Here is a 24,518-nt window from a genome sequence, read left to right as displayed (position 1 = left end):
AACATGGCTGACGCACTACACAGGGCTCTATTTCTGTAACAGGGGAGTGATTCTAAAAGCAGCATACGTTTGTTGTGTGTTACGCAGAGTCACAACTACCTGAAATGGTCCTGGAGTGTTTGACCCTCAGCAGAGCATGAACGAGTGTATCAGGCCGCAGAGAACCGAGACGGACAAAGGGGACGGAGTGCAGGTTCTGAGCAGTGCGAGCAGGCAGAGAAACCAACAGGGGGCGCTTCTCATACAGATGAGTACACAGTGTTCTCAAAGTATGAATATTTACATTTTGTGGAGCTGAGGACAACAAAACACACGCATTCAAGGACTGGGTATAAGACTGTCATACTGGCATACATTAGAGGTATGAATAACCAAAAGGAGCACCAGAAGCATAACCACAAAGCTCCTACAGTAAAAGGCAGGGTGTTCATAGGGGGTTACATTATTGTATAGGTTTAGCCCGGTTACCTTGTGGAGTATGATCTGGAGTGATCTGACCCAGGTTCAGAAGACGGCTGATGTAGGACGACTGCAGTACTGTTTCTCCTCGCCATTTATCCTCATATACTGTCACACCTGTCAAAGCAATATGCACTGCTAAAGTGGGTAACACTGTAACACAACACAACTGTTGGTGGGCCACTGTCGTTATACACTACATATTGTATCTTAAAAATGAAATATTTAATGTAGACGCACAAATTATACATTGTCATACCTCACATTTCGCTTAACAAGCTTTGTCCAATCATACACTTTATATCCAAATCCTTGTAATGAAGGCATTCAGCTACTTTAAGTTGCCTCCACTGATGACACAGATGTGCAAATGCACACACTCACAGCTTGTCTAGTCCCTGTAGAGAAGTACTGCCAATAGAATAGGACTCTCTGGACATTAACCTAACATTGCCACCATGTCTAATGACAGGCATGAGCTAGAGGGATATAAAGCCCCCCAGCATTGAGCTGTAGAGCAGTGGAACTGTGTTCTCTGGAGTGATGGTGCTCCAACCAATACTTCTGGGATGAGTTGGGATGGTGATCATCAAACATCCTGATCTTACTAACACTCTTGTTGCTGAATGCAAATCTTTTTTAAAAACCCTTGATTTTGGAAGAAACAATAAATGAGCAAGTGTCCCAATACAATCCCATATAGTGTAGATATCACATTATTTGTCCTTTAGCAGTTTAGCCCCTCCTTTTCATGCAGATGTTATAATGACTGTTACAGCAGGGACTACTTTTTGAATGAGGCACAATAGAGGACAGTCAACAGAACAGAGGTTATTTGCATATTGTCGATATCACACAAAAACCTTGTATCTCCAACATGGCAGCTTTACAGGAGAAGTAAAAAACCCTTTTTAAGTAAAAATATTTTATTCCAAGTGACTTTGGAGTATTTCTATTCATTGTGAAATGTTGACACAGTGTAAAGATCAACTCACAGATTCAAATGATGTAAGTGAAAAATAGCAATAATGGGGATACAAGGTTTTAGCAGGACAGCAACGATAGTGTTAAATGCACCATAAGGAAAGTAGCCTGTTAATTAAAAATAAATAAATATATATATATCCTTGTATCCTTGATTACCGATTTCCTGCTACACCTTTTACCTTACACCCTTTCTGTTCAAGCAATACAGCAAATCCCCTCACCTGTGATGAGCAGTATGTCTCCAGGATACACGGTCAGCGCCCAGAATGCTGCTGTCCTCCACAGCACCACCTTCATCTCCACACCTGATTGGTCAGTGACAATCAGGGATGCCAGAGGAACGCTGGATCCAGCCGACGCGCCGGACTTCACTTTGATCTCCTTTAAGTGGCAGGGGTGCACCACAACAACCAAGATAGAGTAATGTACACCATGACTCTTGCACCTAGACAGAAGAGTGGTGGGCCCACACACTGGCAGAACACTTTTCCGTCCCATCTGTTGATGGTCTTTAGATGCAGCTGGAGATAGTTTTGCACGTTTAGAAGTGCTGGGAGTAGGTGAGGTTTCTACAGATGTGTTTGGGGAGTCTTCTTGCTCCACAGCCATGCTGGCACGGCCTGGAGGACTTTCTTGAGAGCACAGAATCCCATCAGGTGTGCACTCTATTATCACGCCTCCTTCATGGTGCCTCTGGCTCAGACTCCCATAGAAAAGATTGAGTGAACTTTGCAGGGTTCCCCCCAGGCCCCTTTGGCCTGGGCTACCATCTGGGCTATAGAGCTCTGGGGAGCCAACAGAGGCTAAGGGTGTTTGTTGTGGTGATGATGGTGTTAGGGGAGATCTAGGTGTTCCCGGTGAGCCACCTTGAGGCTGTTTAACCACTCTACCTCTCATAAGCAAGCTCTGGCTCTTGGTCCAGACAGTTAGATACTCAGTCTCCACACTCATTGCAGAACTTTGCTCAGGATGTCTGATCGCAGGGTCAGAACTAGGGCCAGGTTGTGGAGAAAGAAAGCAACTGTCTAGATATTCAGCAACTACCCCAGGTTCAGAAAAGTCCTCCTCTTCTGGATGTGCCTGCTTTGCCAGGGATGGGTGGCAAATTGGATGCGTGAAGCCATCTTCAGACTCTGTCTTGTTACCCTCATAAGATTCTGAAAAGCTATGTTTTGCAGAATCTGTGGGTGGGTTTAGTCCAACAACTTGCCCCGCTGCAACATCAGCGCCTATGGAACTGGACTGGCCAAGTGAGCATGTAGAGTCATCTTCAGATTCTGTCTTGTTATCCTCATTAGATGCTGAAATGCTATGCTTCTCATGAACAATGGTTGGCTTCAGTCTAGCAATGGTCTCTGCATCATCATCACCTTGATCTTCTGGTGTCACATCACTCTCACATATTGAATGTGCTCGGGGTTCATTAGCTTCTGTCTTAGGCTGCACCCTACCCTGACTCCATCGAAGCTCCAAAGTCTCCCACTGAATTGACTGTTCTCCTGGGGTCTCCTCAGACAATGATAAGGGATGGGGTGCACCCAGAAATACGTGAATCTTCGGTTTATCTGCCATAGTAGTATCTTTTATAGTGTTTCTGTTTGCTGTCCTTCTGTTGCTCCAGTTTTAGAACATCCATATCTTCAAGGTTTCCTGAGGAAGAGGCATCGCTCTGTTGAAAAAGAAAAACACATCATTGTTACAAAGCTATCTCAGAGCACATGTGGCTGCTTGTCTGCACAGAAACCAAGCCTTCTTAAGGATTTACGGATAAAAATACAGTGTTGGTCAATGACCAAGATAACTTTGTCTGAATAGCTCAACCATATCAGTTTTAGAGATATCCCACTGTACATATTAGAGCACATATAAATATAAATACACCCACCATATGGACAAAAGTATTGGGACATTCATTGTTTCTTCTAAAAATCAAAGGTAATAAAAACAAAATCTGGCTTTTGTTGGAGTAACTGTCTGTCTCTACTGTCCTGTGAAGAAGGCTTTCTACTAGATTTTGGAGCATTGCACCACCCCTGCTCATCACCAACTCATCCTTAAAGTATTGGATGGAGGACCATCATTCCAGAGAACACAGGCCAATGCTGGAGGCTTTACACCCCTCTAGCCCACGCATGCCAAAAGGTTCATGTTTATCTGCTCCAGAAAGTCCTATTCTATTGGCAATGCCTCTTTACAGGGACTAGATGTGTGTACAAGGACTAGAAGCTGTGTGTGTGAAAAGGGGTGTCCACAAACATTTGTACATACTGTACATGTTTAAAGTCATATGTCTAAAGGAGTGCCTGGTTTACCGAAACAAAGGCTGTAGTTCTAGTATATCTTTTATCTGTGTCCAAAAGCGGCCATGGAGTGTTCTGTGAAAAACTACAGTATGGAACCTCCACAGATGGTAACAATCACATACACATGCTTTGCATGCAAGGAACTTGCATTCTTCAAAAAGAAAAAGTGGTTTGACGCGTTAACTCCCTGTATTTCAGCCAACCAGGCGATGGGCGTTGGCACACGTAAGCCAATAATATAAAGTCAAGTCAAGTCAGATTTATTTGTATAGCGCTTTTTACAACTGTTGTCGTCACAAAGCAGCTTTACATAATTAGTACTTAATAAAGGACAGAGACAGAGAAGAAATAAGAAATAACATGAAGGATCAAAGACCCCCTGTGAGCAAGCCAACGGCGACAGTGGCAAGAAAAGAAACTCCATACGTGTTGAAAGGACAGATGATTCACTGCATAAAGACAGGCAGGAAACGACATTGTGGGGTGGAGGACTCAGAGTGGTGTGTAGGCAGAAAAACAGGAGAGACAGCATGCAGATACAATTAGTCACATAGATATACTTATATTTTAAAGAATCTCAGCTACAGCAAACTTAAGCATCAGTCTCATAGTTCCATTATATCTATGCATTACGCTTCATTACTTGATGAAGCTGCTTTCTTTTAGGCTATACCTCATTAAACTGAATCATTTTCCTCAAGGATGGGAAGATTACTTTTCAGTGATTGGATAGGGTAAACCTCATTGGAGATTCACTCCACAAATAATTGTAATACTTTTTAATACTAATAATACCATATAACTATATAATACAGTGCCTCTATGTCTGTTATTCGTGGCCTTTATCACACTTATGAGCAAGGTATGCATTATTCATGATGCTCATTCACAAGAGTCCTTTGTAGAAATGTTCTTTTCTGCACTTTTTTGTGTTTGCTGGTGGGTACACAATACAGCAAAATGTTAAACTATTTATCACACTGAAGGATTGCTTAAATGAACTAGGTATTGAATAGGAACGTTGGAACTGGTACAGGTAACATACTCACACACAAGCATAATAAAAATAGATTTCAGAAGGCACACCATGCCTAAGCTCATCCACCTTTTCATCGAACAAATCTACAATCTACAAATTTCACTTTCCACATCCCATAATGAAGGGCTCACACCATACTACCAGCAACTACAACTGTTGAGTCTTCTAGCAGAAGAAACTCTAACTTGACGGGGATCTCTCCTGGTCTACAGTCTCTTCTCATACAAACATATGCTGAAGGCATGGCCTGAACCTGTGAAGTATTATTTTGCTGTTTATTTGTATTTATTCTAATGTTGGTGCTTTTTGTATAAAATAAATTGTATAAAAATATGTTTAACAAAAATATACTGCCCAAATACGTTAGAGCTTTACATATCATTTATAGATGCTTAAGACAATTACACTGTACTATGGATTATTCCACTTGCATGGAAGCTTATCAACAACATCCTAACATCATTCACAGATACATTCCTAAAAATAAAGGTGGCAATATGGGTTCTTTGAATTATGTTATATTATAGAACAGTCACTTTTTTTGGATGGTTCTTGAGATTTTTTTTTTTGTAAAACATGTGCGAGTGTGAAGAACCTTTGTAAATCCTAGATAACACTTTTGCAATGTAAAGGATGTAGAAAAAACATAAACAGCTTATTTTAGGAAAGTGATGTTGGAAAGGAAAGACGTGACACACTTCATGCTACATTCTCATATGTAAACCATTTGGGTTGATCATTATATAGGGGTCTGCCAAAAACAGTAGTTGGACTTCTAGACCCTGCTGACCGAAGAATTATCTGACCAGAATCTTATCTGTTTACTATAGAGAGTACAGAACAAGGGGTCAGTGCTCTAGCTGAACCATACTATATATGACCTCAGAAAGATGATCCTCTGCTCAAAGACAAAAGACTTCCAATACAACATGACCGACCTATAGGACAGAAATGACCTCACAGACGCGCAGAGAGAAAAACAGGGGCGGACCACTAACGTCACAGCCAGAGCTTGACCACCAAATGCAAAGATAACAAACTGCAGTGATGCAAGGATCATCACAAACTTCTGCAACATCATGTTCTGGTTGAGGCTGAAGTCTTTAGTTCACAATAACATTTTTTTTTACTTATTTATGAGGAAGAATCTCGCCTGAACAGGCAAAAACTAGTTTCTGAGGACCTCTCTTAAAGCCCCACCTTCATCCTTTACTGACCGTCCCATAGTATTGCCACAGTACTGTTTGGTAGTGAACAAATATAGTTGCAATTAAAATGATTCAACCCTCAATGCATATCAGGTTTATGAGCAACATACACAAACTTTCAGCTGTTTGCAATAAACCAATCAAACAAGACCAATTTAATAGCTCAACATGTCTAATTTAACAAGTGCTTTCTCCAAATTTAACATAAAATGCCACTTTTAATGACGACTGCAGTCTCAGAATTATTCAACCCCTTCAAGACAAGAGTTTTAGTACTTAGCACAAAGCACTGAGCACCTATTTGCTGTTACGACCTGCTGCAGAAATGATGCACAGCCAAACACCAGCAACGTTTGTGAAAAGAGGACTCTCTGCTTATTCCTCATGTTCACTAATATTCTTTGGTTTGCATGTTGCAACTGCTTTCTTTAAATTTCACCCATTTTCTATGGGGTTCAAGACAGGCAACTGTGAAGGTTACTCCAGAATCTTCCAGGACTTCTTCTAAAAACCAAGCTTTGGTGGACTTGTAGGACTTGTGAGGTATGCTTGGGATAACTGTCCAGTCTGAAGGCCCAATGACACCCGAGGTTTTTTCCTAGGTTTTACTCCAGACACACTGCTGTTCCAAAGACCTGAAAAGTTTCAGTTCTGTTCATCAATCCACAGAACAGAATCTCATCTTTGGATCAGAGGTATGCCTGGAGGAGGAAGAAGAATGCAGCATAGGCTGAGAAGAACACCCTGCCTACAGTGATGCATGGTGGTGGTGCAGTGATGCTCTGGGGCTGGGGCTGCATTGCTTCCTTTTTGCACTGGCACAATTATCTCAAGCATACCTCAAAGTTCATCAAGGTTTGGTTTGAAAAGAAGTCTGGGAAGATACTGAAGTGGCTGCTACAGTCACCTGACTTGAACCCCTCCTGAAAATCTTTGGTGGGACACAAACCCAAGAATATTAATAAATTAATATTAGTGAACTGCAGTCCATTGCCAATAAGGAAAGGGCTACGAATCCTATTGCAAACAGCTAAAAGTTTGTACATTTTGCTAATAAACCTAATTTGCAATGGAGATTAAATTATTTTGATTGCAACTGTAGGTATTTATACCACACTTAGTATTAAGATCAATATTCAATATGGTATCGCAACAACCCTAATGCAAAGCTTAGCAGTAGGCCTGTGTGGTTTTGGACACAGTCAGTGTGTCTATTACTGTCTATTACTATACAAACGTACAAATAAGACAACAGGGGAGTGAAATGTGGCCCTTCATAGTCCAAATAAATGAAACCCACACCCTTGGTATGACTGACCTCAGTGATAAATATATGATCAAAGTGCAAATGTGCAGAGTTTTCAGTTTAGCAGTGTTATTACTGCTGTTATGGAGCTTTGGTGAGAAATCCTGGTGATCCAGGGCGTGTTATTTGCTCTGGAGTTTTGTTGTTTCAGCTCTCAGACCACCTCCCAGAGTGAGGTGGGGACTCAGCACGGCTCGTATTTTAACAACAGGACGTTATGGACGGTGTGTCAGTCCAACACTGAGCAGGGAGGGCGAAGGAAAGAGACTTTCATTTCTTCTCGTCCTCCTCTTCCTCCCTTGCACGCCCTGAAACACCCCGGCTGTCTAACTTTCCTTTGGCCTGAGACATGTACAGGTACCTGGGGGAGCTGCTTACCCGCGCCGCCGGCAGCGGCGCCCTGGCCTCGGGCTGCGCGGACGGGGGGCTGCCGGCCACCGCGTCCCTGCTCCGGCTTCGGCACTACAGCCAGGCCGTGGACAAAGAGGACGACCCGAACTTCTTTAGGATGGTGGAGGGCTTTTTCGACCGAGGTGCGGCCATAGTCGAGGACAAACTCGTGGAGGATCTGAGGACCAGGGAGTCGCCGGAGCAGAAGAGGCACCGAGTGCGAGGAATCCTCAAAATTATCAAACCGTGCAATCACGTCCTGGCCGTTTCCTTTCCCTTGAAGCGCGATAATGGGGAATGGGAGATCATCGAGGGGTACAGGGCTCAGCACAGCCAGCACAGGACTCCATGCAAGGGGGGTGAGTAAGATAAACAAGCGGTCTGCAAACGAAGCGGGTGACCGCGTCAAACGGGGGCTTGCCTCCCTTTGCTAGCACTAGCACTAGCACTAGCACTAGCTAGCTGATGCTGGCTAACTTCACTTAGCCTACAAACAAGTTCAGTACTAGACAACACTATCGCAAAAAGGTGTAATTCTCACTTAGAAATATTAATGCGTACAATTTGCTTGAGAAATCATTCTTGGTGATAATTGTTAGCGCTATTTTGACCGTTTTTAGGCTTTAGTAGGATTAGCTAGCTGGTGCTAGTGTAACGTCTGTGGCCAGGCTTCATGTAGCTATCGCTAGCTAGCTAGTACAGGGGCTACCGGGCTGGGTTATTAGCTATCTAACCCACTATCAGCTAACTAACTAACTCAAATATCACGATATTTTCATCAAAATGACACTTTGAAATCATTTAATCTCAAATTAATCTAGCTAATATGTATTGTATTAATATATGTTATTAATAAAGCCAACAATCCTCTGTATTGCTGTCCTGTGCAAAACAACCGGAGCTTTTTTAGACTGGATTAATATCTCTACCTAAAAAAACCCACCGAAGTGAATCTCAAACAGTAATAAAAATGTTAACCAGACACAAAGAAATAAACTTGTGTTTTTAAACTGCTTCATCACCCATCAACTGGCAGAGCAAATGTCCTAAATAAAAAGCACTACACAGAATAACAAGCTCAGGCCATTATATCGTGGCATACCAGCACTGAAAGCAGTAGCACCTGCCTTTCTAGCCCTGGTCTCACCCAGCCCTGCCTGTACCTCATTGCTGTGGTTGTGCTGGAGTCTGTCAACAGCATATGAATGTGAGGATCAGGCTGATCTAGTTCAGTGTTCAGCTGAAGCTATGTAGCTATCTAGTATTCTGGACAATCCACTGTCTGCATGTTTTCCACTCTGTGTGGAGGTAAATAAGAGTGCAGCCAGCCTCTTCATGTTTATCAGCTCTCAGCCATCCCTGTTGCAGCTGATTTCTCAGTCTTTGCATGACTATCTAATTTCGCTTTTGCAAAAAATCTTGGCATTCTTGGTCCAAATGTTTGTGGCTTATAATCTTCTACCTTGAATTGAGTACATTTATGAAAGCCTGTGTAGTTATGAGGTTGGAGGTATCAAAAGGAGAGGACCCTGGCCTGATCTTTGGGGAGCTTTGTGCTGTTCTCTATAGTCCCATTTACACTGAGATGATTGTGCACAGGCCCGGCTCATGCCACAACGCGGGCGAAGTTTGATCAGGTATTAAGATCACACAGACAGTTTGTCATTAGCCAGCCTTTGATCACTTCCCAGATTAACTTTTGATTCATGCTTTCTTTGATTTGTCTATGGATATTGCATATTGCATATGCTGTGTAAACCCCTACCAAACGTCCTGAACTAAGATTTTCCATGGGTTGACGTTTAAAGACAAAGGCTGCCTTATGTTTGACAATAAGGGTGCATATTCCACCCTGACTTGGATAAGTCTTGTGCATTTTCTAGTGCTCTACACATTAACTGCACTGCCTGTGAACGGAGCTGTGAACTTTCACACTGAATTTTGGCAGCGATGTCTCACAAAATCAGCAATGGTGATTTATTAACAAATAAAATATAGCAAGAAAGGTTGGATGTGCACCATGTGCACCAAATGCTGTTCTCTTCCGAAAGTAAGGACTTCTTCCCTGCTATCTCACCATATGCACAGTTATTAGGTTTGTCTGATGGTGAGCCCATGGACATTGCCTTTACTCAGAGCAAGAGAGGCATGTAGGTCCCTAAATGCCACCTTGGGGTTCTTTGTGACTTCCTATTCCTAGAGTTGCAGTGGTGCAGAGTTTCTTCAGTTTACTGGTTTCTGTAACCATCTCCAGCCTGGTGAGATTTGGGCAATGTTTTTCTGATCCTCAGGAATCTACTTTTTTCAATGCACGGCACACTTCAGTAAGCCTGTGCAGTGTAGTCCAGACTCTGGTAGTGAAATGCACTATGTTGTGTAAGCTGCATGGATATTATTGACGCCTTCCTGGCAGAACCAGAGACTGAACCCTAGTTTATATGCATCTCTATGTCTGCACGACCTCCCTAGTTCATTGTCTGACAGTCACACCCTGTTTTACTGTTGAAGCATAAACAACTTTTAATGAACAACTGAAAAACCCAATTCTTATTATTATTTATGACCATAAAAACAGTTAGTCTACTTTGATCTATTAGTTTTTGCTTGTCTTCCAATTCTGTAATAACAAGTTTTACATAAAGTCCCAGTTTCTTTTCTGGAGCAGTGTGATTCTAACTGAAGGCAAGTCTGGGGTAATTTGTTTTTCTTCAGCCACACCCGGCTTGAGGCCTTTCCTAATTTTCTCTCGATCCAATGGAGGGAGTGAGTCATCATGTCGGCTGTCTCTCTGGCTTCTCTGGCTGCTCTGCCCAACATCATTTCCGCTCTTTCTGTGGTTCTTTTCTTTTTTTGTTGTCTAACTGCTGAAGCCATTCAAAAGCTTTCACCCCAACCAAACAATATGCTGCCCAAAGTTACACACAGTGCCTCTAGAAAGTATGTAAACCTTTACAGTCGTATGTATTTCTGCATAAATCTGACCTGAATGTGATCAGATCTTCATCATAAGTCATTAAACGAAATCAAGAAGACCTTAAGTGAAGAAATGACACAAACATATTTGTGCTATTTATTTATTTATTTATTTATTGAGCAGAATTATCTAACATTAATTATCTTTCTCAGGATAAAGTATGTAAACCTTTACTTTTAGTTATTGGTGTGACAACATTCAGTGAATTACTGGGAGTGAAGACCCAGGTTTATATTCTTGCAACGTTGGATGGCCTTTACTTACTTGATTTCTGTCCCCTTGATTGAAATACCTAACTTTAATTCCACCTTGAAATGAACTTGTACCAATGAAAACATTTAACGTTGAACAGTTGTGCTCAAAAAATAAATGTAAAAACTGTGTTTTCTTAGCTTTCTTACCTAGCTGTAAAGGTTAGATTAAGATCCAATCACATTTTACATAACCGAATATTCAAAAAAAGAAAGTTGTAAAGGGTTTACAAACACTTTACATATTTTTTGGCACTGTACATATTTTTAAGTGTTGAAAATGTTTAAAATTAAAAATGAAAATCTTAGAATACTTTTAGCATTCATTAGCTACGCTGCAATTCCTCTTTATGCTCTCTGCAGTCTTGTTTAAAGGGATGAGATTAGAGCTGGGCAATATGGTGATATTTCATCGTATTGTTATAAATTTTGTTATTGTGATAATATGCTTTTCTAAGCATATCAAGTATTCTCTTGGTGCTTAATAAACACTGACCAGCTGCAGGTTTCTTTACAAACAGTGTAATTAGACTGTTGTAATTAGATGAAGAGCAGCAGAATGAATAAATATCACTGTACTCAGTACAGGAGAATCTCTGAATAGTAGTTTATACAAATCTGTCGCTACATATGTATTTAGTCTGTGATTACATGTATTATGATAAAAAAAGTCTTTAAATATCGTGATATAGTATTTTTACCATATTGCCCTAGATCAGATTCGACTTATTAGGGAGGAGACTTTGACATTGCACTTAGTTTTCAGAATACATGTCTTCCTGCATTGATCATATTCCATAAGTGAGCATAGTGTACAGCAATCAGCCATAACATTAGCACCATAACTGACAAGTGAAGCGATAAACCTTGATTTTTATCATGGCATCTGCCAAGGGTTGGATATAATAGGCAGCAAGTGAACAGTCAGTTCTTGAAGGTGATGTGTTGTTAAAAGCAGGAAAAATGGTGTAAGAAGTTGAGCCAAAACATCAGGCTGATACTGTAGGGTGTTCCCAGTCTTCTGTGCATAGTACTTACCAAAAGTGGTCCAAGAAAGGACAACTGGTGAACCAGCGACACCTAAGACTCATTGATGCAATTCATGGCCCCACTTCACAACTTGCAGGACTGCTAATGTATCTGTCCCAGCCTCCACAAGCCACCAACAGAGATTTTGTGGAGTGCATGCTTCAAAAGCTCAGATCTGTTGTGGCAGCACAAGGGAAGCTGCTCAGTATTGGGCAGGGGGTGCTAATGTTATGGCTGAGTGTGTATGTAGGAAATAAGTATGATGTTTGTGGAATTTTGTGACATTCTCATCTTTTCCATTTGCTTCCAGGTATCCGTTATAGCACAGAGGTGTCTGTTGACGAAGTGAAAGCTTTGGCTTCTTTGATGACGTACAAGTGTGCTGTTGTCGGTGAGTGGTGGTGTTTTGGGTTTTTTTCTCCTTGTTTAGTAGGAGTGTAATGATGCACTCAGCCCACAGTTCAGTTTGATTCACAAAACTCTTCTGAGAACATTCTGATCTTTTGAACCAAAAAAAAAAATGTGGACTCTTTCCAGTTGTAGTTGGTAATGATACCAGAGCTGGAAGCAGTGTGATGTATGGCATAAATGTCCTGGAGTGGGTTATTGATGGGTGCTGGTTGTTTGCAAACCTTGGCGCTCAAACAATGCAGTTGAATTAGATCATAATAGAATACCTGCTCTATGTGATGCATGGTATAATGATGAAGAGCTGGACACAATCACAAGACTGTACCTGTCCAATGACCATGTTAAAACCTAAATGGACTTTGCCACTATTAATATTACCACTATTAGCCATCATTACTCTCATTACTCTTACCATCACTGCCATGACTATATTACGTTCTACTACACCATGATTATTAAATTATGATCATGATCAGAACAGTTCAACAGTATAGATGGTTTAGTAACTTTTATCAATAATTTATAATATAGTTCTGACCAGAGGAGGATGAGTCGGGTCCCCCCTGTGAGTCTTGGTTCCTCCCAAGGTTTCTTCCTCCAGCTCTGAGGGAGTTTTTCCTTGCCACTGTCGCCGTTATGTTATTTCTTTTTTTTTCTTCTTTTACTAATTACTAATTATGTGAAGCTGCTTTGTGACAACAACAGTTGTAAAAAGCGCTGTACACATAAATTTGACTTAACTTGTTCACCGTTGAGATGGCTAAGTAGGGATTTACTGGTGAGGAAATTCATCAGGGTGTTTTTGCTCAAGGCAGATAATCTGAAGGATGCATGTATTTATAATAATGGAATACCCGTTCTACATGATACATGGTCACATTTCCAAGATGTCCTTTGTGAAGATTTTGCAGTGTTATCAAGAGTTTTCTGTTCATTGTTACCCCCCCATTCTCCTGTCTGAATCAGAGTGTCCTTGTGTGAATAGCTGCAAAATTATTAAACTGTCCCGTTCACAGATGTACCTTTCGGAGGAGCGAAAGCTGGAGTGAAAATCAACCCCAGGAATTACTCTGTAAGATGTTACTTCTTTACTTTCTATTTTTATTGACGCTTTTCTCTGGATATATGTTTGTAGATTGCTAGTTGATGCCAGTATGAATTATTTGTAGTCTTTAGACTTTAGATTTCCAGTGATGTTACTGTTCTAGGAGTAGTTTCCCAGCTTTACTTCCAGTGGCCAGCACTGCATATTACTGCCTGTTCAGCACTATTAGATTTGTCATGAATGTTGTGGAGTCATCAGCTGGCATCTACTGCAGCTGAGAAAGGCCCCTGACTCCAAGCTGGCACAGAGGATTACATCAAGGCCCTATAGCTGTATCTGTTCCAGACTTGCGTTGATTTATTTGGACCTAGATCTAAAACCCTTTTTAGTCAAGTCTTCATTTTGTTGATTATTAAAAGGTACGTGTTAGAATAATACGGCTGTAACTGTACTACAATGATGTGTATAGAATTTTGCTTTTCTTTGCTTAAACTTGAAGTCCTTTCTTTCTTGTAGGACAATGAGCTGGAGAAAATCACAAGGCGGTTCACCATTGAGCTGGCTAAGAAGGGATTTATCGGTGAGGAAAATCGTCAGGGTGTTTTTGATCAAGGCAGACAATGTGGAGGATTAGTACATCTGTCTGATCCATCCACCTTGGACTAGACTGCTCTAAGGATGGCAGTGTCACATAACTTATAGACGGACACTGAGACAGGCTAAGCACTCTTGTATGTCATACATGCAAAGCTGGCAACAGCATAAATGCAGCATTGCAGTGTTCTTGTCAGTTCGGTGTGGCTCTGAGAGTGTGAAGGTCTTAGTCATTGTGAAAAAGAACTTTGCTAGAACGGGTTTAGTGTTTTATTGTGTAATCTAGCTAAGGCGGCATTAGCATGGTGTCAAACGTTTAAGTTTTTAATTAGGTACAACGACACTGTTCAACTCAATAACCTGGCGTTAGGAGAACCAATTGGGACTTTTTGCTGCCTTTTTGTAAAGTTTGTCCAACTCATATGTGGACATTTGCAGGGTTTTCATGTTATTACTTCTAGAGACTGATGTATGTCTACTTACTAAAGGGGAATTCCACCATTTCTATTTCTATTTGGTTTGATGTGAACTGGTGTAAAGTAGAGATAATTACAGGCTCAGTTGTCTTTACAGTCTGTGAGTTTCTACAGGGTTTTAATATGAGCATTATGTAGCATTTGTACGCTACAATAGCAGCTTCAAATCATTTTAATGCACCACTGACTTGTAATAGGGAGATTGGCATCTCTGTCATTGTCACTCTGGGCTGGACCACTGGCTGCTGCATCTCTGATGAGAACTGCATAATACTGTGTAATCAGAGTCTCATATATATATATATATATATATATATATATATATATATATATATATATATATACACACACACTGTCAGACAAAAAACATGTCTCCATTTTTTTACTTTTTGACATAACGTGAATCCAGCAGTTGTTCATTTTGTTATGTCAAAGTTTCATTATGAATGGCCCAATAGACCCGTAACACCACACCAATGGGGTGGGGGTGGGGGTCCGGCTCCCCACGCACACACATGCCACAGGGAAGCCCACCTGCACTCCAAGCTAAAAATATCCACCCTCCCGCTCAGTCTGAGCATGGTCCGCACTAGCAAATGCAGAATTTCACACCAAACCACTCTGAATGAGTTTGTTTATATCTTAATGATGTAAGTATGTGGACATTTTGTTTATCTCTGTGGTGGAAGCATGACTGGACGGCATCTTTACAAAGTTCTCTTCTGTTTCCTGTGTCAGGGCCTGGCATTGATGTCCCTGCTCCTGACATGAGCACTGGAGAGAGGGAGATGTCTTGGATTGCTGACACATACGCCAATACTATGGGCCATCACGTAAGTTAACTGTCACTGTAACGGATAAGGTCTGTTCTGTAGATTTAGTTAATAATGCATTGGCCTATACAGAGCTGCACAGAGGCTGTTTAACCACACAACCACACAAACGAATGCAAACAATATAGCACCTCCCCAGCTGTCGCTGTGATGCTCTGAGAGCAGTAGTTACAAGTCTTTGAGCCATTCTATGGCCCTTAAAGACTCTGAAGTCTTGTTACCGTGCGAGCGGGGGAGATATGATGAGAATTGTTGCTCTGAAACTGTTTTCTCTGAGCCTTGTACATAGAGTGGGTGGTAAAAATCACAGATCACTTCAGTGAAACCTACTATGTAGGTGTAGAAAGTCTACCGCGGATCTGTGTTTTGGAATTATTATTTGTTATTGTTGAACGCAGATGCCCAAAACTGTAACGCTTGCTTGCCGTGAACGTGACAGAACTTCCCAGCACCGCACGGAATATTTCAGCCTTTATTTATTCAGAGACACCCTGTCGTCTCATCCCATGCTTGACTGCCCCTTGCCGCAGCTGTACGCTCCGGTGCAGGACCATACTTTATCACTGAGCTTCTATGAGACTTGAGATGTGTGCATGAACACACTGTAATGACTGATTATCACTGTATTTAGTTTGGGTCATTATCAGGAGCAAGTTTTATTTGAAAATGATAGAGGGTGTAACTCTCTTCCAAGGTCTACTTGTGATAAACACAGCAGTGAGCTCAGAAATCCAACTCTCAGTTCTGGCAACAACTATGAGCAGTTTACTTTCTCTTGTTTACACAGTGATGAGATGATCGTTTTAGTAGATGTATTGCAAAAATGTCATCTGCTTACTGTTTTCAGCTTTATAGCTTTAAGCTGTAGAGATGGGCCCGAGTCCAGCAGCAAATGCTGCATGGTTGGATATCAGAGGGTGGAAAAAAAACAAATGGGGCAATCTTGTAACAAATGTAGTCTGTAACGGCACACGCTCCCACTGTAATCAGATGTTGTTAGCCATGTGTTTCCTCCTGTGGAGTTGTTTGAGCGTGATAATCCACTATGAGATATTCTCCTAGTTTAAGAGCTTCCATTACAATCAGCTAATTTTAAAGCTTAGTAGTTTTTAAAGAGGAAATTTCAGACCTTGGGGGTGAGTGGCTCGGCAGTCTATTGTGATGCCGCTATGGTTCAGGGGTTGCGAGTTCGAATCTTGAGCCATGCCGCTTTGCCATCAGCAGCTGGAGTCAGAGAGAGCGCAATTGGCTGTTCTCTCCCTGGCAGGTAGATGGCGCTCTCTCGCTCTCCCCTCACCGTTCTTACTCTAAAAGTGATGTTGAGGCGTCTGTTCCTCCAAGTGTGTCCGATGAGCTTTAAATGTGTACTGGTTATGTGGTGTGGCGCGACAGATAACACCACTACCTGCCAGTGAACTACCACACCATGTGGGAGACTGGGGTTCGATTCCCGGTCTGGGCGACTGTGCTGTGCTACACCAGTAAGAGTCCTTGGGCAAGACTCCTAACACTACATTGGCCCACCTCTGTAATACGAATAATCTTGAAAGTTGCTCTGGATAAGATCGTCAGCTAAATGCCGTTAATGAATGGGTGAATTAATTGGTGGTACCAAATTGGTAAAAGATTCATAAACAATAAGTTTGCCTTTTAAGATTTCTCTGGGGTTTCTTGGTATATTCATCATAAAATGTTAACACAATGGTTCAGCAGCAATAATAAAAAAAAACTGGAGCAAGAGAAATTATGGGGTTATTGTGACTGGCTTGTAATATGTATCTGTTTGCCTTATTTGCCCTAAATGACCCTGAAGATACAAGAACTAGCCTTGGACTGTTTGGAACATCTGATTTACAGTTTGCTGTCACAGAGAAGCTTTGTGTGCAAGCCATCTCCTCTCTGCTTTCTGTTTACTGCTTTTCCTGTGACTCTCTTTCTCCCTCACTCTGATTTTTCTTTTTTCTTTGTTTCTGTGTCGCTCCCTCACCCACCCAGGACATCAATGCTCACGCTTGTGTGACAGGCAAGCCCATCAGCCAGGGTGGCATCCACGGCAGAATCTCGGCCACAGGTCGCGGAGTCTTCCATGGCATCGAGAATTTTGTCAATGAGTCTGCTTACATGACTCAGCTGGGCATGACTCCAGGCTTTGGAGACAAGACCTTCGTTGTTCAGGTATGAGGAAACGTGCGGAGCAGTCACAATGCTGTCTTTTCACATCGTATCTGTGCTGTAATTACATTTGTGGGAGAGGCTTGCGCTCTGTGTTGACTGTGTGCAGATTGTATTAAGATGAAACCTCGTGCTTTTTAGTTCAGCTAGGTGTGCGTTAGGGGACACACTCTTTTAATTAAAAAGGAAATGAAGAGTATGATGTATAGTAAGCAAGTCCATTAGAGACATGATGCTGCTCACAAGCATCTTTTAGGATTAAATGCTGACTCTGCTGCTGACTCTGATCACTGCAGGCGTTTCTGAATGTGCTGCGGTTTGCTCTCGAGGCACGACACACACTTAGCTATTAGAGTCATTCAGATCTCAGTCGGAGTGCTCCAGTCTGTTTGGAGCTGGTTTGCAGTTCGAGAATTGGCCTGTACTACATACCTTTAAATGCTCATTAAAACATATAGATGTGTGGTCTCATATAGCAATCTGTTTTACATGATATTGTCTGTCTTTTCTCAGTCAAATTATAGTGCTGCCACAAGGTGCCGTTAGTGAATTGTTTTGCAGAGGTGCACTATATGTCCAAATGTTTGTGGACACCCCTTCTAGTAAATGCGTTCAGCCACTTTTTGTTGCACCCATTGCTGACACGCATGCAAAATGCACACACACAGCTTGCCTAGTCCCTGTAGAGAAGTATAGCCAATAGAATAGGACTCTCTGGAGTGGATTAACATGAATTTATTGGCGCAATGCCTAATGCCAGAATGAATATCAGACATGCAGAAAATCACGTCTTGATGTTTGGGGTTCTGTTTTAGGGCTTTGGCAACGTAGGCCTGCACTCCATGCGTTACCTGCACCGCTTTGGGGCAAAGTGTGTGGGAGTCGGGGAGCTGGATGGAAACATCTGGAACCCTAATGGCATTGACCCCAAAGAGCTGGAGGACTATAAGCTGGTGAGTGTTTTAGTAGCCTGGTTCTGTTTTTTGCTACTTTGTTTAAATGTAATTTATGTAATTATGAAATAAATGACCTAGTTTATGGATAATATTTTTGGAAATATCCACAGTGGATATTTACTGTTGATTTATGTTCTGTATTGAAGGCTTCCTATTATCTGTTTGTTGTGACAACTGCGGCAAAACTGTGGATTTTTTTTCTTTTTGCAAAACAACACTGTGTGCACAGCAGTAGCTGCTCATCAATAATGAAATATACCATATGTCCGAATGTTTGTGGACAGCCATTCTAATGAATGCGTTCAGCTGCTTTAACTTGCACCCATTGTTGACACAGATGTGCAAATGCACACTGAGAATAGAACTGGACTCTTTGGAGCAGATAAACATGAACCTATTGGAACCATACCTAATGCCAGGTGTGGGCTAGAGGGATTGAGCTGTGGAGCAGTGGAACGGTATTTTCTGGAATGATGAGGTGGGGTGATGATCATCCAGCATACTGACCTCACGAACACTCTTGATGCTGAATTAAATCAAATTCTTACAGCAATGCTCCAAAATCTAGTAGAAATGGACAATAAAGAGTTACTCAAACAGTAAGGTAGGGTGAACTTATAGTTTTTGGACTCGTTTCAGAGAGCCATGAGTACATAATAATAATAATAATAATAATAATAATAATATTACATACTTTCAAAATAATAATGTTTGCTATTTCTGGAGATGACTGACTTTTGAGGGTTGTTATACCTTCAAACAATGGCATTTGGTAAGGCTTCATATTTGTCTCTTTAGGCTGTGATGTTTTCTGGTAAACAGGCTGGAGGACTGTTAAGTGATTGTTAACATAACAAAAGGTCGCCATCTAGTGGCTATATGGTAGTATAGGACAAGAATGTGAATAAATATGTGGTGATCTTCCAATATCCTAAACTCACTAACACTCTTGTCACTGAATGCAATGAAGTCCTCACAGCAATGCTCCACAATGAAAAGCCTTTCATGGACAGCAGAGACAGGATAAGCTCTTTTTGGTAAACTTGTGTCTCTGTTGTTTATATTCCTGTAGATGGCCCAGTTCTCTCATATACAGACAGTACTGGACTGAAAATTCGGATGTTTTAGTGGGGTGCAAGTAAAAGTCTCTAAACTAGTGAAGCTCACTACAGTGTACCACTGTTGTTTTCTGATGGTCAGCCTGTCTTTATTTTTTTCCCCCAGGCCAATGGTACTATTGTAGGCTTTCCCAAGGCCACACCCTATGAAGGCAGCATCTTGGAGGCAGACTGTGATATTTTGATCCCTGCCGCTAGCGAGAAGCAGCTGACCAGGAACAACGCCAGCAAGATCAAGGCTAAGGTCAGATGTCAATTTCTGCTGTGGCTTTAGAGAGAATGTAGTGTTTCATGTGGTAATGTTGCACAAATTGTCATGTGACCTGCACTGACTTGACCTGAAAAGCCTGCGGAGATAGAAACAATAAAAAGTTGGCCGTTCGTTACCTTATATTTCCAAATAATGCTGGGATCTGTGGACGTGTTCAGTGTTTGCCTCGTGATGCTGCTCTAGTACTTTTAGCTCAGTGGGAATGTACGTTGTGCAATACAGATTCAGGTTCTTGCTACTGTTTTTGTAATAGATCATTGCTGAAGGAGCCAATGGCCCGACCACCCCTGAAGCTGACAAGATTTTCCTGGAAAGGAACATTATGGTGATTCCTGTAAGTTTAGCATTTATTTTTTTCAGCTCTGCAGTGGATTTTGAAATGCATGCTTGTATCGTTTATTTGGTGTCTGGCAGTGCTCCTGGAGATCTACCACCTTAAGTCAAGTGGACCTCAACTAATCAAGATCTTGAGTAGGTTTTAAGTGTGTTAAGGTAGTAATCCTGCAACTCTCCACAAAGACCGCTCTCCTGGGGCTTGGTTTGGCATCCATGGTGTAGTTGTTGAGTTTACTATTTTGTTGAACAGGACATGTACCTGAATGCTGGAGGTGTGACCGTCTCCTACTTCGAGTGGCTTAAGAACCTGAACCATGTCAGCTATGGCAGACTGACCTTCAAATACGAGAGAGACTCTAATTACCACCTCCTCAGTAAGTCCAGAACAGTTTTACTCTCTGAATCTATACTAAACTCCCAAGAACTAAAGGGAGGTGGATTAACACACCCATAAACACATTCACAGCACAACAGTGTACTATTAAACGTATAAGATCCTTGAACTTTTGGAGGTTCTTCAATCTGACACTGTGGAGGAATCACTAAAGGTGCTTTGAAGGTTACTTAAAGCACCTTAAGAGGATGGTCCACAGTTTCAAACTAAAGAAATTCCAGAGGTTCTTCAAGGATCTTATTATTTTAACAGTGTAGTTGATAATAGCATTATTTTTATCAAGAGATCTGTCAAGAAAGGTTATACAAGAAACTGAATAGTTTTAAGGAAAGGGCTTTGAACGGGGCATTAGATAAGTCATGAAGGTCTGGGTTTTGCACCCAAATAATGCACTAAAGTTCAAAGTTGTGAAACCTTGGACTGAATATAAAGATGATTCTATTAGACCTATATAATACATTTATTTATCATTTCATAATTACTTGTGGTTTCCAAAAGAATACATGACATATGTCTGGGAAATACTTTTGGTGCCTTGTTTAATATTTAAATAAATCGACATTGCATAAAAGCTATTTTTTAAAATAAAAAAACATGATTTTAAAAGTGATTCCGACCCTTTGAGTAGTATATATGTGTTTGTGTCTAAACCTAACAGTAACGTCTGTACTTAAAAGTCACTATTTTGTTGATCCTGACAAAGCAATCCCACATACTCCCACAGTGTTCTGCTGAGTCCTGCTTTAATCAGTGCCGATGGAGCTAGCATTATCGTGGCTCACATGATAGAACTCTCCCAGTAAGAGTACACGGCTGCTGTCTGCAGTCTGTCTGTTCGTATGTCTTTCTGCATTTATCTCTCCACTCCCAGCACACTCTTTTGTCTGCTCTGCTCAGAGCATTCTCCGTGCTGCAGAGAAGAAGTGGGGCCTTTAAAAGCTTAGCTTCTCCATTTCTCAAAGCTCTGACTCTGTGAAGCTCCTTAGTGTTTGTTAAGCAGCTTCAACAGAGGTGCCTTTAGCTGCAGCTGTTGTTGAAGCCTGAGTCACATTGCTTAATTTGCATCAGATGATGCGAAATATGCTGGATGTGTTTCCATTTATATCTCAAAATGGATGGTATGATGTTTTTTTCTTCTTTTGCTTCATGTTGAAATCTTCCCTTGTGAATTGTGATTGTGAATTGAGGTTAACTTTAAAAGCAGAGGTTGATTTTTAATGCATTTGTTTCCAACAGTGTCTGTGCAGGAGAGTCTGGAGAGGAAGTTTGGGAAGCATGGTGGATCCATACCTGTGGTCCCCACCTCTGAATTCCAGGACAGAATCGCTGTGAGTGCACATGCGTACTTCACTTTTGCATGTGCACATATTATAATACACCAAGATGTTGATATTATGGTTTACATTAGTGCTGGGTGATAAAGCTCATGATTACAGAATTACAGCATGAAAGTATTTCATGATATGTTAGCTAGCGTTATACTTTTAAAAAATAAAGTGCTTTGAGCGATGCCTTAGAAGACCAATGTTTGTAAAGTGTGAGGAATGTGAGTGTGAAGAACCTTCACTTGGTATAAAATTCTTTAACAGTGTAAATGTTCTTCATGCATCACATCTCTTTTACACACATGGTTCTTTATGGAATAAAAAGTGGTTCTATGGCATCGCTCAAAGAACCATTTGTAGCACCTTTTACTTTTAAGAGGGTAAGTCATGCTTTTTGAGTGCTTCTACACATCTGCACTAAACAAATACAGATGAAATGACACCACAACAAACACATTATTATGTGTTCTTTAAACTATAGCCATCAAGTGACATCCTACAGATATGTGCTATGATCTAAATGAATGTATCATAATCTTTCAAATATAGCACTAATAATATTGCTAAAATGGACAAAAGCAATATTCTAGCATGTCAGTATCCAATAAACAATATATGACCTGGCTTTAGTTCACATAAATCAGTTAACATGGACCAGACTTAATAGACATACATGTTGTACTTCCAGCGCAGTCCAGTGTTCCATTCCTACAGAGCTTTGAACAGTGCTGTGTGGATAGCTTGTGTGTCTGAAGCACCCTGGGGCTAGATGTACAGGGTGTAACCTGCTTCTCAGATTCCAGTCATTGTGGGCATAGCACTGCACAGTTTGTTTTCTTTGCTTAAACCCACCTGATTCAGTTCATCAGTTAGAGCAGACAAAATGTACTCTGATCAGCCATAACATTAGTACCAGGTGAAGTGGCAAAACATTGATTGCAGAGGCATCTGTCAGTATATGGTCTTGAAACCTCAGGCTGGTCTTGAGTATTTCTGGTGTGCAGTAGGCGTTACCTACCAATAGTGATTCAAGAAAGGAACCACCTGTGAACCAGCAAAGGGCAGATAGTTCTTGGCACCTAAAGGTCATCCAATCAATGGAGGCCCCATGCCATGTCTCAAATGTAATGATCTGATGTGGCAGCACAAGGGGGGGGGGTACTCAGTATTGGGCAGTTTAATGTTTTGGCTGTTTGGTGTATATTAACCTGAGCTTCTGCAGTGCAAATTAAGAGCCCATGTCTATATACGCAAGTGATAGACAAACATCAGCTACTTCTAGCAAACAGTTGTAGACTAAAAGAGCTCCAGTGTCTTTGTTTTCACCAGCATGTTTGATATGGTTTCCAGGGAGCTTCTGAGAAGGACATCGTGCACTCGGGTCTGGCGTACACCATGGAGCGTTCTGCCAGGGTTAGTAGATATTAAGGATGTTTTGACATTCACAGTAATATCTGTGATTTTACTTTGGAATGTATGTGTTTTTTTTTTTTTTTTTAATGTTTCTTAAACATATTATAACAATTTGACCCAACAATATGTAATATAATAACATCTCCATGTCTGTTTATTCACCCCTCCCCACACTCACCAGCAAATTATGCGCACTGCCAACAAGTACAACCTGGGGCTGGACCTGCGGACAGCAGCCTACGTCAACGCCATTGAGAAAGTCTTCAAAGTGTACAATGAGGCTGGCCTCACGTTCACATAAACAGCTGCCTTTAGTCCACCTGCATGTCTGCATGTCTGTACGTTCATCCGCACAGACCGCCTGTATCTCACCTGCCTCTACCAAATACCTAATTCACATCATACAAGTTTACATTTCATGTTATATTATATACTGTTTTGTATACGCACATGGTTTCGGCCATCTTTATTTTATTTCATTCTATAAAGCTACTCGCGGCTTTTACCCAAGCCGTAAAGCCAAAGCTACTTCTTTCCTTCATCATACTGTCATCACTACCCAGTCTTACCCAAATACCTTCTCAATAATAACCAAAAAATAGATAGATTTTGTACCTTATAATGCAGTTCTTTTTTATTTTACACTCTTCTCAGTGAGGTTGTGTTCAGGGGAGTTTTAACACCAGCTGACTGAACATATCAGATACACAGACCCGTCAAGCCTTAATATCACAGCAGCACTTTGTAAAACACCAGTGCTTTTGTTCTCTCAGTCTTTTGAGTTTTTTTTAAACCACTAGCCAAAAAGAGGCATGCAAAACTAAAGACGGTAATGCATGAAAGGTGACTTACTCAGGCTGTTCATATGTTACCAAAGTTGCACAGAAATGTATTTATCTTTTGCTGCACTTCACCCTGATGGCTTATCACTTTATTATCAGAATGAAATTCTGGTGCTCTTTTGCCTAACAGGGAGCCGTTAATCTCTATATCCAGATGCTTCCTTACTTAAAGAAATGGACCAGGTCTTAATGGTTAATGTACTGAATATATGCATCCAGTATGTATATGAAAGGGATTATATTGGGGAACATGAGGTTTATTTCCTGTGTCATCTCAGCACTGAGTATGAAACAGTTCTTATTCAACTTTTGAGACTATTTTGTTGGGAGGGAGAACATTTGTATGGCCTTGTTTAAGATACAACATGAATAAAATTTGAACACAA

At 41.2% G+C, this 24,518-nt stretch overlaps 2 protein-coding genes across 5 annotated transcripts in view; one reads left to right on the top strand and one right to left on the bottom strand.

Annotated features, from left to right (window-relative positions):
• Nucleotides 1-8,260, bottom strand: part of shld2 (shieldin complex subunit 2) — a 13,348-nt gene extending 5,088 nt beyond the window's left edge. For 2 of the 4 annotated variants that reach the window (XM_072678355.1, XM_072678358.1), the window contains exons 1-4: nt 7,664-8,260; nt 1,668-3,115; nt 469-576; nt 100-294 (exon numbers count right to left, since the gene is read on the bottom strand). In XM_072678355.1, the coding sequence (XP_072534456.1) occupies nt 100-294; nt 469-576; nt 1,668-3,018 (1,654 nt within the window). In that variant the 5' untranslated portion in view covers nt 3,019-3,115; nt 7,664-8,260. Of the gene's footprint in view, nt 1-99; nt 295-468; nt 577-1,667; nt 3,116-7,314; nt 7,621-7,663 lie in introns of those variants that run through there. The other 2 variants (XM_072678356.1, XM_072678357.1) reach the window with 2 other exon arrangements.
• Nucleotides 7,463-24,518, top strand: glud1a (glutamate dehydrogenase 1a). The gene is made up of 13 exons (XM_072678388.1): nt 7,463-8,051; nt 12,257-12,337; nt 13,374-13,429; nt 13,919-13,982; nt 15,211-15,305; nt 17,301-17,480; nt 18,293-18,430; nt 19,658-19,795; nt 20,076-20,156; nt 20,409-20,532; nt 21,789-21,880; nt 23,228-23,290; nt 23,472-24,518. Exons 1-13 carry the CDS (start codon nt 7,652-7,654, stop codon nt 23,589-23,591), a joined length of 1,632 nt encoding a protein of 543 aa, XP_072534489.1. The 5' UTR covers nt 7,463-7,651; the 3' UTR covers nt 23,592-24,518.

This window comes from Salminus brasiliensis, chromosome 4, assembly GCF_030463535.1.
Source record: "Salminus brasiliensis chromosome 4, fSalBra1.hap2, whole genome shotgun sequence".
In the NCBI taxonomy this organism is placed as follows: domain Eukaryota; kingdom Metazoa; phylum Chordata; class Actinopteri; order Characiformes; family Bryconidae; genus Salminus; species Salminus brasiliensis.
The sequence above is the reverse complement of the archived record's forward strand: the minus strand, read 5'-3'. Positions and strand labels throughout refer to the sequence as shown.

Coding starts and splice junctions, on each gene's coding strand:
- glud1a (XM_072678388.1), top strand. CDS start 7,652: ATGTACAGGTACCTGGGGGAGCTGCTTACCCGCGCCGCCGGCAGCGGC. Junction 13,983..15,210: donor GGCTAAGAAGGGATTTATCG/GTGAGGAAAATC, acceptor TTCCTGTGTCAG/GGCCTGGCATTGATGTCCCT. Junction 21,881..23,227: donor AATTCCAGGACAGAATCGCT/GTGAGTGCACAT, acceptor TATGGTTTCCAG/GGAGCTTCTGAGAAGGACAT.